This window comes from Cyprinodon tularosa, unplaced genomic scaffold (genome assembly GCF_016077235.1).
Source record: "Cyprinodon tularosa strain WSP-4 unplaced genomic scaffold, ASM1607723v1 ctg497, whole genome shotgun sequence".
NCBI lineage: Eukaryota > Metazoa > Chordata > Actinopteri > Cyprinodontiformes > Cyprinodontidae > Cyprinodon > Cyprinodon tularosa.
Genome location: NW_024039226.1, coordinates 119,114 through 133,965, shown reverse-complemented (window position 1 = coordinate 133,965; position 14,852 = coordinate 119,114). Strand labels below are relative to the sequence as shown.

The 14,852-nt window shown below is 40.4% G+C and overlaps 1 protein-coding gene across 1 annotated transcript in view; it reads left to right on the top strand.

Annotated features, from left to right (window-relative positions):
* Positions 1 to 14,852, top strand: part of LOC119794900 (radixin) — a 75,125-nt gene that overhangs the window by 39,160 nt on the left and 21,113 nt on the right. Inside the window, exon 3 of the mRNA XM_038302666.1 lies at positions 11,569 to 11,652. Within this exon, the coding sequence (XP_038158594.1) occupies positions 11,569 to 11,652 (84 nt within the window). The remainder of the gene's footprint in view (positions 1 to 11,568; positions 11,653 to 14,852) is intronic.

Below are 14,852 nucleotides of genomic sequence, written 5' to 3'. Positions count from 1 at the left end.
GGAGACAGAAGCAGAGATACAAGCAGCTGTAAAAGGCGGCCCCGTCCAGGAAACACACAGCCAGGCAGACGAGCTCCAAGGCAGCTCCCATGCCAGAGGATGAAGAGAGCACATCCACCCAGCCACGGCCAGAGAAACAGCACCACACCTGAAGACAGGCCGATCTCCAACATCTACAAACAAGGGTGTTGATGGAAGCAGCACAGCTGATGTTTCTTTCCTGGATGACGTCACAGCCAAACAGGAACAGACGAGGCAAAGCTACTCTGAGGAAAAGCAGAGAGAGCAGAAGGTTAGAGATTGAACAAACAGATTCTGCAGAATAGGAGAACAGAGAGAGAATGAAGCAGAATGATGAAATGGGGGTCCCTATGTCCTCCAAAAGTCTAAGCCTATAGCAGCATAAATATAGAGAGAGAGCTCAGGATAACCTGAGCCACCCTAACTATAAGCTTTATCAAAAAGGAAAGTTTTAAGCCTAGTCTTAAAAGTAGACAGAGTGTCTGCCTCACGGACTAAAACTGGTAGTTGGTTCCACAGGAGAGGAGCCTGATAACTAAAAGATCTGCCTCCCATTCTACTTTTAGAAATTCTAGGAACCACTAGTAAACCTGCAGATTGAGAGCGAAGTGCTCTGTTAGGAACATAAGGAACAATCAGATCTCTGATATAAGATGGAGCTTGGCCATTTAAGCCTTTATATGTGAGAAGGAGGATTTTAAATTCTATTCTTGATTTAACAGGAAGCCAATGAAGAGAAGCCAGGATAGGAGAGATATGATCTCTCTTTTTAATTTTCATCAGAACTCTGGCTGCAGCATTTTGGATCAGCTGAAGGCTTTTAACTACAGTTTGTGGACTTCCTGATAGTAAAGAATTACAATAGTCCAGCCTTGAAGTAACAAATGCATGGACTAGTTTCTCAGCATCACCCCTGGACAGGAGATTTCTAATTTTTGCAATGTTCCTCAGATGAAAGAAGGAAATTCTAGAAACCTCTTTGATCTGGGATTTAAATGACAGGTCCTGATCAAAAATAACACCAAGATTTTTTACTTTATTATCTGAAATCAGTTTAATCCCATCCAAATGAAGTGACTGGCTAATCAGCTTCTTTTTCAGAGACTCTGGTCCAAAGACTATAACTTCTGTTTTGTCTGCATTCAGAAGCAGAAAGTTAAGAGTCATCCAGGTTTTTATGTCTTCAAGACATGCTTGTAATCTATGTAATGGGTTAGCTTCATCTGGATTTATAGACAGATATAGCTGGGTATCATCAGCATAACAGTGGAAATTAATCCCATGCTGTCTAATAACTCTACCAATTGGGAGCATGTATAAAGTAAAGAGAATTGGTCCTAGCACTGATCCCTGTGGTACTCCACAGGTAACCTTTGAGCGTGTTGAAGATCTATCATTAACATGAACAAACTGAATTCGATCAGATAGATAAGATTTAAACCAGTCTAGTGCTGTTCCTTTAATTCCAACAAAATATTCAAGTCTTTCTAAAAGAATATTATGGTCAACTGTATCAAATGCAGCACTAAGATCCAACAGGACGAGCACAGATACAAGTCCATTATCTGAGGCCATGAGAATATCATTAGTGACTTTCACAAGAGCTGTTTCAGTGCTATGATGAGCTCTAAAGCCAGACTGAAACTCTTCAAAAAGTTCATTATGGTGTAAGTGGTCGCAAAACTTGTTTGGCAACTACTTTCTCAAGAATTTTGGATAAGAAAGGAAGATTGGATATAGGTCTATAATTAACCAAGTCATCTGGGTCAAGAGACGGTTTCTTAAGCAGAGGTTTAATTACAGCAACCTAAAAGCTTTAGGTACATATCCCTGTAACAGAGATAGATTAATCACATCTAAAATGGAGGAGGAGATCAAAGGGAATACCTCCTTAAATAACCTGGTTGGAACTGGATCTAACATACAAGTTGAAGGCCTAGATGAAGACAATAATTTTGCTAATTCAGAAAGTTCAACTGGATCAAAGCAGTCTAAACCCGGTTCAGATTCCATGACTACCTCAGGTACAATCGCGGATAGAGGAGTGCTTATGATCTTATTTTTAATAAGATCAATCTTATTTATAAAGAATCCCATAAAATCATTGCTGTTAAGAGCAGGTGGAATGGACGGTTCAACAGAGCTATGGCTCTGGGTGAGTTTGGCAACTGTATTAAAAAGAAATCTAGGATTATTCTTATTCTCCTCTATTAATGAGGAGAAGTATGCTGCTCTTGCTTTACAAAGGGTCCTCTTATACAGCAGTAAACCATTTTTCCAGACTAGGAAGGACTCCTGCAGGCCTGTGGAGCGATATTTTCTCTCCAGTTTCCTAGCATTTTGCTTCAAAGTACGCAGCTCTGCATTAAACCAAGGAGCAAGCTTTCTATTTTTAACGGTTTTCATTTTCAAAGGAGCTGCGTTGTCTAAGGCAGTACGCAGAGAACTAGCAACCCCATCAACAAAATCATCAACCTGTGAAGGGGAATAAGCTATACTTTTGCACTCTGCAGCACTGCTCAGCGACACAGAGGAGAGAGAAAGTGAAGCCGCTTCATTAAAATTTATAACTGCACTATCTGATAAAGATCTACTAAAATTGAACCTTCTTTTGGGGGAGGAGAACTCTGTTAAAGTAATCCTGAAGGTTATTAGAAAGTGGTCAGAGAGGACAGGGTTGTGAGGAAACACTGTTATTTCTTCACATTCTATGCCGTATGTCAGCACAAGATCCAAAGTATGAAGATGAGAATGTGTGGGACTATTCACATTTTGAACAAAGCCAATAGTGTCTAAGATAGCATTAAAGGCTGCTCTTAAGCTATCGCCTTCAATGTCAGCATGGATGTTAAAATCTCCCACTATGATGACCCTGTCAGTATTTAATACCAAATCAGAAAGGAACTCTGAAAACTCATCTAAAAATTCAGAGTAAGGACCTGGCGGACGATACAAAGTTACAAAAAGAAGAGGTTTTCTTGCCTTGAAATTTTGGATGAGGGAAATTAAGGGTTAAATGTTCAAAAGAGTTGTAGGTATTAACTGTTTTGGGAGTAATCAGTAAGTCAGACTGGAAGATTGTTGCTACTCCTCCTCCTCGCCCAGAACTTCTGGGTATGTGAAAATTTAAATAGCTTGAAGGAGTTGCCTCGTTTATGCTCACATAATCCTCTTGCTGCAGCCAGGTTTCTGTAAGGCAAAACAGGTCAATGTGATTATCACAAATCAAGTCATTAACTAGCAGACTTTTAGAGGAAAGCGATCTTATGTTAAACAGACCGCATTTAATTGTTTTAACTTTTTCCCCACTTGGAGTTATTTTGATTTTAATTAGATTATCATGATTTACTCCTTTGGGAATCTTTGCTAATTTATTAGATTTTGGTCGTGGGCAAGACACTGTCTGGATGGAGTAAAGAGTGGGTAACAGTAGAGAAGCTGCAGAGATGTGTGTTAAACTACAACTCTGCTTCCTGGTCTGCACCCTGGGTGGTCAGGGTTTTGGAGGACTAATAAATGTGGCCAGATTCCTAGAAAGAAGAGCTGCACCATCCAAAGTGGGATGGATGCCGTCTCTCCGAATCAGACCAGGCTTTCCCCAAAAGGATTGCCAATTATTAATGTAGCCCACGTTGTTTTCAGGGCACCACCTAGACAACCAGCGGTTGAATGACGACATGCGGCTAAACATGTCATCACTGGTCAGATCAGGGAGGGGACCAGAGAAAATTACGGAGTCCGACATTTTTTTGGCAAACTTACACACCGAAGCAACACTAATTTTAGTGACCTCCGATCGGCGTAACCGGGTGTCATTACCACCAGCGTGAATAACAATCTTACGGTATTTAACCTTATCCTTAGCCAGTAGTTTCAGGTAGGATTTGATGTCGCCCGTTCTGGCCCCCGGCAAACATTTGACTATGGTCCCTGGTGTCTCTAATGCCACGTTTCTGACTATGGAGCTGCCAATCACCAGAGTGGGCTTCTCAGTGGGTGTGTCACTGAGTGGGGAAAACCGGTTAGAAACGTGAACGGGTTGGTGGTGACCAGTGGGCAGAGATCCACGACTACGCTTTCTGCGTACAGTTACCCAATCGCCTGGCTGCTCAGGCACTTTTGGAGGAGAGCTACGTGGGGGGCCTACTTTAACTCCTGGATGTTCAACAGCCTGAAGCCTGGATTCTAACTCTGACACCCTCGCCTCCAGAGCTACAAAAATACTACACTTATTACACATCCCATTATCACTAAAGGAGGCAGAGGAATAACTGAACATCTGACACAGAGAGCAGGAGAGAGGAGAGGAAGAAGGAAGAGTTGGAAAAGAGAGGGAGGGAGAGAGAGAAGCCATAGCAATGCTAAGCTAGCGCTAGCCTAGGCTAGCTACTCCTTGCTATCAGAAATAAAACCATGTGAAACTGACAAGTGCTCAGTAGAAAAGTGCAGCAGAAGGTGCTATGTTTTAAAGTAGTCAGTTAGAGTTACTTAGATACAGAGATATCACAGAGAAAATAACTTAACATCAGATGGAGTTCCTCTGGACAGCTGCAGCAGCTGCACACTCAGTTAATCCAAACAGGAAGTGAACAGGTAGTGATCACTGATCAGCCATAGGTGCAATTGATGCACTGAGTTCACCTCTGGCATTAGTCGTCCCTGTCTTACTCCCTCAACAACAAAGCTCACATATACTTCTGTGTACTACTTTGGTGTAGATTTTCCATAGCAGGGTATTTAAAACCTACCCCCAAACTTGGATGGTAAAAAAAATCACATCTGCATCATAAACATACAAGCACTATACTTTATTCCCTAAACTTCAACCTTTTTTGAAAACCTACGTTTTTTCCCCCCCTTAAATGCCTCAGAAGTATAGTAACTTCTATTTCTTTAATCAAAGGCACACACCCTAAGCAATTTTATGCCTAAGGCTGGTATATTTCTGTCTCTTGCATCTCTCAACTCGTTTGCTTCTCTCTAGGTCTTCTGCATTGTGCCAGGGTTACTTGAGGACAGTGCTGATTGGTTATACTGCAGAGGTTGGCTAGCATACTGCAGCACAGAAAAACCTGAAACATGCAATATTATACCCCCTGAGGGAAGCAAAAGATGTTCAGATGAACAGAGATGTGTGCAATCGTACATAATTTGGTGTGTTCGGTTCTTTACTCAGTCCAGGGTAATCGAATGAAACCTGCCTTAAGTTTTTAACTGTTAATGTAAATTTAAAGGAGGATAGTCACATTTTATGCTCATACAAAAAAGCAAAAACAATTTATGCTACAAAAAAACTATATAAACCAATAGTCTGTCCTTGTGATGTTTAGATGGTCCTTTTTGAGCTTAAATAGAATTCCAGCACCAGGCACATTTGGCAAACATTAACAGATTTGGCGCCATCTGCTGGCAGTACTATAGAGCTACCAGGAAGTCAGATGCGACTACTAAATGGTGCCTGACCATGCTGCAGTGCCTCACGATTAAAGAATAGCTCAGTGTGGTTTAGACCAACCAACATCAGCTAAATAAACTTTTCCCTTTCACAATGTAGGAAATAATCTGTCTATTTAAGAGGTTCTTGTCCAGATTTTTGGGGGGCTGGCTCTCTGTCTGCTGGCGGGGGTAGTAGCAAATGTAATTTTCCATCATTTATTGCCTTAATATAGAGCAGAGGTCTTCAATTTGGGAGTCACAACTAGGGATGCAAGTTCAATTAATTAATTAATTAATCTAAAGTCACTTTGTTAATTGACTAAGAAATGATTGAAAATAATACATTTTATTAAAAACTAATATTGAGTGGATATTTCCATAACATGAAGGACTAAATAATTTTATTTAAAAGGATGAATTAAAAGAGTAAATCATTTCCCTGTAATAATCTCACTAACATTAAGACATTGTGATGAATTAAAGTATAGTATACAATATCGACATATTTGTTTTCCACTGACAGATATTTTTGCCCTTTGCCTTGTAGAATCACTGGGAAACTATGGTCCAGCATAGACGATGTGTTTCCTCTTTTATGTTGATTCCTCTTATATTCAGAAAAGTTATGGTGAAGTATGGATTTCTATGGCATAATTTTTGTGCCACTGACTTGAGCACGCAGTTACCAGTCAGAATATGCAGTGTTTAAACCCACAAACCCTCACACTCTATGCTATGTCATAGCATATTTTAACAATCAGGGCTTTTTGGTCGGCTGTACTGAAAAAACAAATTTTGTTGACTAAACATTATTAAACTTATTAGTAAACATACATGTCTGTCAGTCCATTGTCCAGTGCCCTGATGCAGTTGAATGAATTCATAAAACTTTTTGGCCACTTGCCTGAACACTGAATAAAAGAAGGATTTAATAAATAATATATGTGTTAATAAATGTGTGGGTGTTTGTGTGTGTATTTAATGTACATATGGATTAAACAAGAATATCTAACAGTACAGATTAGATGAGTGTGTGTTACCCTGAAGCTGGACAAATAGCTCAAAAATCATAATGATTTCACTCACTTCTTGTATTTAATTTGATGTAGTCGTGGCATCAGTTTCCAGCTTTATTGTAGCTCATACATTATTGAATTAAAAAGTCCAAATAACCAGATGAAATTTTCTTTTCATGTTTTCTTTTATTTTTATCAGCTCCCAAGTCCTCTTCACTCACCTCGTACTTCTGTAAGATGAATTTTGTTCCTCACAGGAGAAATTCGGCGCTCTCCCTTGTGCGTTCCTGACTGATTGATGATTGGTCTGCTACCTTGAACCAGCCCATTTATACGTGCGCTTTCACAGATTCATGATCAGTTCAAGCTGAATTGAGTGTTTTGGCATTGTTGCGGATTGGTTAACTAGATAGAATGGAGCTAAACCTGCGAGGACCTGATCCAGCACTAAAATGATGGTATTGATATCGGCGAGTACCAACAAATAGGGCACTGATACCATTTTGAGAGCCAAAAATTTATTCAACTATTTTCACCCATTCCAGGTAGGCAATAAAAAGTTCTACTGGATTCACTTTGTATTAGTCTTTTTCCTGCTTCACAAAGGTAGGCAGCAGATGGTATCTGTATGGTATTGGTATCAGCCGATACCGCACAGCCAGGTATTGGTATCTAGGCCAAAAGATGTCATCGGCGAAACCAATATAAAGGGATGTAATTTTGAAACAGCAGAACAACCTTTTTTGGACAATTCTCCAAATAACCATCCACATTGAAATAATCAATTTTGCCCATATCTAAAGCTTAATGCAAAGAAAAAACTGCGCTAGATGTTATTTGTGAATTACTTTAGTCTACACTGTATAACACTGATGGCATATACTGAACTTTTAATGCTTTCTTACTCAATCAATAGATATGCTAAAATAATTGGAATTATCCTTTTTTTTGGCTCTGACTTATTTATTTTTAAACAAGAAGGCCAATGGTAGAGGTACTTAATCATAGGAAACTGCTTGAAAAAACAACAACTCGTTACTCTTAAGTTACTGGTAATGAGGGGAAAATGACGACAGGTGTTACTGCCTTAGATCCTCCTAATGACTTTTCCTCATTAGAGTGAAATGGAAGCAACTTCCCCTCAGCTGGCTGGTAGAGAGGAACTGTGTAATCATGCAGCCCCATATATGGATACTGGCTGTTACAGAGTATGTGTTCACTAGAGGTGAAGCATATTTATAGTAGCTGGACAGAAGAATCCACTCGTATACATGGCTAAGACTGCCCTACTGTGACAGAAACACGTTCAGTTAGTTAACTTGTCTGTTTTGTTTTGCTTTGCAGATTTTTTTTTCTGCTGTCACTGGTTTGTGCCATTGAATCCTTCTCTACATTACATTGAACCTAAACGTGATGTGTTCAGTTTAGTTCAGTCACAGGTAGGGCTGGACAATAATTCAACATCCAAACGTATATATATCTTGATATGATTTTATTCAGTGAAGTTGATATGACATTTGAATACAATTTTGGTATTTTGATGTACGCTGCAGTCTTTGGTTAAGTTTGTCACTGATTGACGTTCTGGGAGCAGGTGAATCAAGACCAACAACAAGAGCCTCATCAGATTGGCTATGTCACCAATGACGTTCACCTGTCTGGGGGCCATTGTCTGCTACTTAGATAGAGGCTATGTTCCCACTGCAGCCTGAAGTGACCAAGTCAGATTTTTTTGCCCATATACGACCCGGATCCGATCTTTTTATGACAGTCTGAACAACACAGAACCAAATTTTTTCCAATGCAACCCAGGCCACTTGGCTATGTGGTCCTGAATTTGATACGAATCTGATCTTTTCCAATGCGACCTGTGTGTGAACGGCCAGGTCGGATTCAATCGACCTAAACATCATTAATACCCGACATAGGTCACTGTTCTGCTTCTTGCTACGCAGAAGCGGCAAGAAAAACAACAACCATAGCCGATGATAATGCGGTGAGCAGTATTTATGTTTAACCATATTGAAAAGATTGAGTTTTTATGGTTGGAAAGACCGCTAGATGTGCGCCGGCACTACCATCCATGTTTACTTCTGTAAACATAGAGCAACTTCATCTTCTCCACGTTCAGGATCAGGCTGTTATCCTTGCACCAGTCCACCAGCTGCTCCACCTCCTCTTTGTAGTCCTGGTCGTTGTTGTCTCTGATGAGGCCCAGCACCGTGGCTGTGTCTTCAGAGTGAACAGGTGTAATATCACGATTATGTTTTTGGACGACTTGTACCCATCAGAAGTCGTCCTGACTTTAGCACCTGATGAATAAGAAATAGATTTTAGCTGCAGACCGTCTAGAAAGCAATTTGCTTATAAAGTATGAACTGGTCGCACAGCTTCACTTACTCAGGGTATAAGAGCTAAGTGCAGATTTTAAATGAGAGGCAAGCATGAGCTTATCACCACTGACTGTCACATTACGGGGTGTGTGAATTGTTTAATTCTGTTTTATCTGGACTGATCCTTGCAGAGTTTTGGTAACAACATTAGTAGTTTTGTCAACAGTCACTGTTCCCAGGTTTAAAGAAATAAAAAAATATAGGTTTGGGATCTGTTTTTAACTTTACTGAAGCTGAGAAACTGAGCTTCAGTAAAGAGACGAGACTTTTTCCTAGAAAAACAGCCAAGCCTAGAGGGGGGAATGATGCTGCTCATAGTGTCAACAAGGATTTATCAAAAGTTAGATTTTTGAGTATTATTGGGCAGCTTTAGTCAGTATTTTTAAACCTACTTATGAGTCATTTCCCTCTGTGAACATGGTCTTTCAGGCTTAGGTGGGTTTTTCTTCTTGAACATATTAAAGTTAATCACAAAAAATGAGCCAATGACGCTGGAAGAACTAGAAAGGCTTGGAGGAGGAAGAGATGATGTTTGTGACAGAATGTTTTTTATTGTTTCGATTTCTTTTTTTTTTTTTTTTTTTTTACAATTTCTTAAATGTTAAGTTAGAGTTTCTTGGACATTGCATTATAACATTCAGGACTCAGTGCAGGATTCTTTTGTGGGATTTCTTGGCATTTATACTGTTTAGAGGTTGTTGTATACGTTTTGAACATATTGTCCAGCTCTAGTCAAAGATGTATTTTCGTCTGGATTTACATAATTTCTCAAATTTTTTGAGCCAATGGAAACCTTTTTCCAAACCATAGATGCACTGTGTGGCGTATGCTCAGCTCAACAAGTTCAATGACTTTCTCGATTTACTCCATCTTATTATAACCTGTCATAAGCCAGACTGATACTTGTAGTTCAATCTTGAAAGCCTCCTGTAGAAAGTGTATGCAAAAGGCAGGTAAATTCGGTTCAATTCCTCCAGCTGATTTGGTATCTGCCTCTCATTGTGAGCTTTGAGCTAATAACAGCAGCATTAGAGGCTGTGATGTATCACATTCGTGATTTGTTTCACAACCGGTGGAATTAACTGATCAATCAAACTCTTACCAAATCCGGTCGGGAGTAATGTGCAAACATCTTTCCCATCCACAAAGGTAAGAAATTAGCCTAGTAAACTGGCCCCACCTGCCAGAGGCCAAAATAATTTTTGCCTGCGAGTGGTCTAGCCTTGATGAATGTCCCAGGTACTAGAACTGGCAGGCCAATCTCAACGCAGAGATGTGTTTTGAATTTTTGGATGCAAGGCGGGCAGAGTTTGGAGGGCTTGACAAAAAAGCTGTGTGACACTGGAAAAAGCACAACAAGCAAGATGGCAACAACTATTGAACAGTTCTCATTTGACTCCGATTTGGAATCAGATTTGGAAGGATTAGACTTGGGGTTTTCGTTGAAACGTGAGCCGGAAGAGGCTCTATGCTCATTCATTTTTAAGAAGGACTTATTCGCCGTTTTACTGACAGGCTGTTTGTTTGCACTCCCCCACCAGCTTTCTGTCACGCTTACTACGTCACAGTCAGTTGCGCTCATTGGTCAGAGCGTTAGCCAATAGGCACAGACATGGTTTGAAAGACAACAGGTTGTTCTTGTTGGGTTTAAATCCAGAGAAATGTGAGTTTAAAAGTTTAAGAGGACGAAATGATCAAACACAGACAGTGATTTGTAACCTCAGCCTCTGCACAGGGGAGAGAAGCTGCTGGCTCACAACCAGCACTTTTTCTTACAGATCCCTTCACAGCAAAGCCTTTTATTAAAAGTTTACTACATAATAGGGCAGGTCTTAAACAGAAAACCCAGTAATGATTATCTGGCAGGATGCAGGTCATAAGACAGTGTGAAATGACCATCTGGCTGGATGGAAGTCACACAACCGTGTGACTCTGCCTCATGACCTACTGGATGCAGGTCATAAACATTTATGACCCCCCTGATTGAATCACAGGACAGAAATGTAGCATAGTTTTTCTTAAATGTTTCATATGCCCACACAATAATTTTATAATTATCATTCAATAACTCTAACAGTTCTCATCAACAATCTTCCGATGTCTCATTCATCGGGGCCAGACTAAATTACACATTTAATCTCCCATTTAGTCTGGTTTATCAGGCTAGTAAAAATGCATGTTTTAAAAAAAAGAAACACAAGGTATTCCAGCTTAACCCAGTGCAGCCATTTTTGTTTTGCTGTCTTTCAACTATCGAGTTCTGGTAAGATGTATTTTCGGGAGTTTGTGAGTTCACATATCCTCTGATAATTCTCTTTGCTTCCAAATTTTGGCTTTAGTGACATTGGCAGATTGAATTAAGCTGTTGTCCTCGTGTGGATATGCAGTCGCATGAACAGCAGTGGGCCCAGCACACAGCCTTCATGGGTATCATTAGTTAACATAAGGACATTAGAAATATTCTTTTCAGTCCCTGCCCGCAGTGTTCTTGGTAAGGAGTTTTCAAAATTTATAAAGTTGACTGTGTTCTGCCTAATTAGATAACATGTCATAATTCATCATAATATAATGCTTATCTAAAAATCAATGTACGATTCACTTATATATGTCTTTACTTTTGAGATGTGTTTTGCATCTAATTTCAGGTAATAAAGTGTGTCTTTCCTTCATGCATTTATTCCTTTTTTTGGTGTGTTTTGCAGGTAAATGTACGCGTCACCACCATGGATGCTGAGCTGGAGTTTGCCATCCAGCCAAACACGACAGGAAAACAGCTCTTTGACCAGGTAACCGTGTTTTCCCTTTTACTTTTCCTTAAACATTCATGTAAAACCATCTACTTTTGATATAACACATTCCAAAACTGTACATATTAATTGAATTATACCTTTTATTTCTTTATAAGTTTAACCAAAAGGAAACGTGACAGCTCAGTCAAATCCACATATTCATCAGTCCTTCTCATCATGTTGCTTCCCACTAAGGGTGGGCGATACAGACTTTTAGTCTTATGATTATTTGTGGCTCTGTCGTGATTGCAATACAAGGGATGATAAACTTTTTATTACTTGCATACTGCAATGCTGCTCTTAAATGAATGTTACTTTATTCGATAAGTGATATGAATTTTAAGAGCATTTCCGGTGTTTTGATAAATGCTACAGTTTATGACGGCAGAATTTGCAACACATTGCAATACATTGGCTACATGAGCAATGACTATGTTAAGATGATTTTGGAACTGCTTCATTTTTGATGCTTTACACATTAAGGTTGCGCGTCATGAGCATCCTTGATGATTCTGAAGCGCGTCCAGTAAAATGTGTCCAGATGTGTCTGATGCTTCTGCTGCTCCTGTGTCCAATGACAGAGAGCGACTTTGCTATATTTGCTGTTATAAGTGGGTAAAAATTACTTCCTTTTGCTGCCACTTTATGCACGTCAACCATAGGGGTGTAAATAATAATTGTTTAGTACCGATCCAACAACCGACGATCCGATGCATTGACACGCCGCAAGAGTATCGATTCATGTTTTTTTTCTTCCCCTCTGGTCTATTTTTATCCATTTGCTCCTGGATGTAATTCTGACTCCTGTGCTGCGGTGGTGCTAGACCTATTTTGCCTTCCTACCTCGCTTCCTGATTATACTCCTGCAGCAGTGTGTCGCAGTGAGCTTGACACAGACATTTTTGATTTATGACCAATATTGAAGCGTGGGCTGTGCTATACGCTGTGGGTCTAGATACAACCGAGGCGGGAGGAAGTGGGGGCGAGTAGTCCGACAACGGAGAGACATGAGGGTGACAAATAGCGGGGATCCAGGTGGAAAACGGCTCCCAGCGTTCTCACGCACCTCGCTCTTCTAGCTGGTCCAACTTCACGAGTTGCTTCCACAATTTCAGTCATAAAAACAAAATAAGCCGGCCTCCTGTCTGCGGCACTGAGGTGCATCAGAGTGAATCGAATCACCATGATGGGTGTGATTTACGCCCCTAGTCAACCATTGACTTTGCATGTAAACCAGCTGCTTTGCCTGCGGTCTGAACTTAGCAGGAGAAGCGTTACTTGTGTTCTCAGTGTTTGCTTTTCCCAGTTAAACAGACGACAAAAAATGGGCTGGGATATGTTTTGTTGAGAGAAAAAAGCAAAATACACCAAAGATTTGTATACAAACTGAACAACAGCTTTGACATGAGTGAGAGATGGAGAGAAATCTTTACAGAAAGGGTTTAAAATGAAAATCTCAAAGTGTTGCTTAGTGCCAACAAGGGTTTGTCAGAAGTGCGACCATTCAGAAATATCCCGGGTTCCTACTTTACACTTTCAGAGCTATTCTGACCTTTTTTTTTTTGCTAATTTATTATAATGGTTGGTAAACATACCTTTCAGGCTTAAGTTTGTTTGTGCTCTTAAAATTATGAAAGTTAATCTGCCTGAGCAAATTCTCAAAACAACTGTTAACATCTTTATGAAATATAATCATAAAAATGAAGGACAGGAACTTTTAAAGAAGCCAAAACCCTTGGACTGAAATATGAGGAGGGAGAGGTGATTAAATGGTTAAACATACTGTACATTTAATCTTTTGAGCTTGTAGCTGCAATTAAAAATGAGTAGAATTGCTATTTTTTATCATTATTTATAGGGATGCAAGATATTGGGATTTTGGCCGATATCCGATATGCCGATATTTTAAAACTCATGTAGCCGATAACTGATATCGATACCAATGTTAAAGCTGGACAAAAATAAGTAGCCATTGAAAATAGCAGTTCTGTTATCCATTTCTGACACTTTGAAAAATAATATACTCAAATATACACTCACCTGCCACTTTATTAGGTACACTTGTCCAACTGCTCGTTAACACTTAATTTCTAAGCAGCCAATCACATGACGACAACTCAGTGCATTTAGGCATGTAGACATGGTCGAGACAATCTCCTGCAGTTCAAACGGAGCATCAGTATGGGGAAGAAAGGTGATTTGAGTGACTTTGAAGGTGGCATGATTGTTGGTGCCAGAAGGGCTGGTCTGAGTATTTCAGAAACTGCTGATCTACTGGGATTTTCACGCACAACCATCTCTAGGGTTTACAGTGAATGGTCCGAAAAAGAAAAAACATCCAGTGAGCGGCAGTTCTGTGGGTGGAAATGCCTTGTTGATGCCAGAGGTCAGAGGAGAATGGCCAGACTGGTTCGAGCTGATCGAAGGGCAACAGTGACTCAAATAACCACCCGTTACAACCAAGGTGGGCAGAAGAGCCTCTCTGAATGCACAGTACGTCGAACTTTGAGGCAGATGGGCTACAGCAGCAGAAGACCACACCGGGTGCCACTCCTTTCAGCTAAGAACAGGAAACCGAGGCTACAATTTGCACAAGCTCATGGAAATTGGACAATAGAAGATTGGAAAAACGTTGCCTGGTCTGATGAGTCTCGATTTCTGCTGCGACATTCGGATGGTAGGGTCAGAATTTGGAGTCTACAACATGAAAGCATGGATCCATCCTGCCTTGTATCAACGGTTCAGGCTGGTGGTGGTGGTGTCATGCTGTGGGGAATATTTTCTTGGCACTCTTTGGGCCCCTTGGTACCAATTGAGCATCGTTGCAACGCCACAGCCTACCTGAGTATTGTTGCTGACCATGTCCATCCCTTTATGACCACAATGTACCCAACTTCTGATGGCTACTTTCAGCAGGATAATGCGCCATGTCATAAAGCTGGAATCATCTCAGACTGGTTTCTTGAACATGTCAATGAGTTCACTGTACTCAAATGGCCTCCACAGTCACCAGATCTCAATCCAATAGAGCATCTTTGGGATGTGGTGGAATGGGAGATTCGCATCATGGATGTGCAGCCGACAAATCTGCCGCAACTGTGTGATGCCACGATGTCAATATGGACCAAACTCCCTGAGGAATGCTTCCAGCACCTTGTTGAATCTATGCCACCAAGAATTGAGGCAGTTCTGAAGGC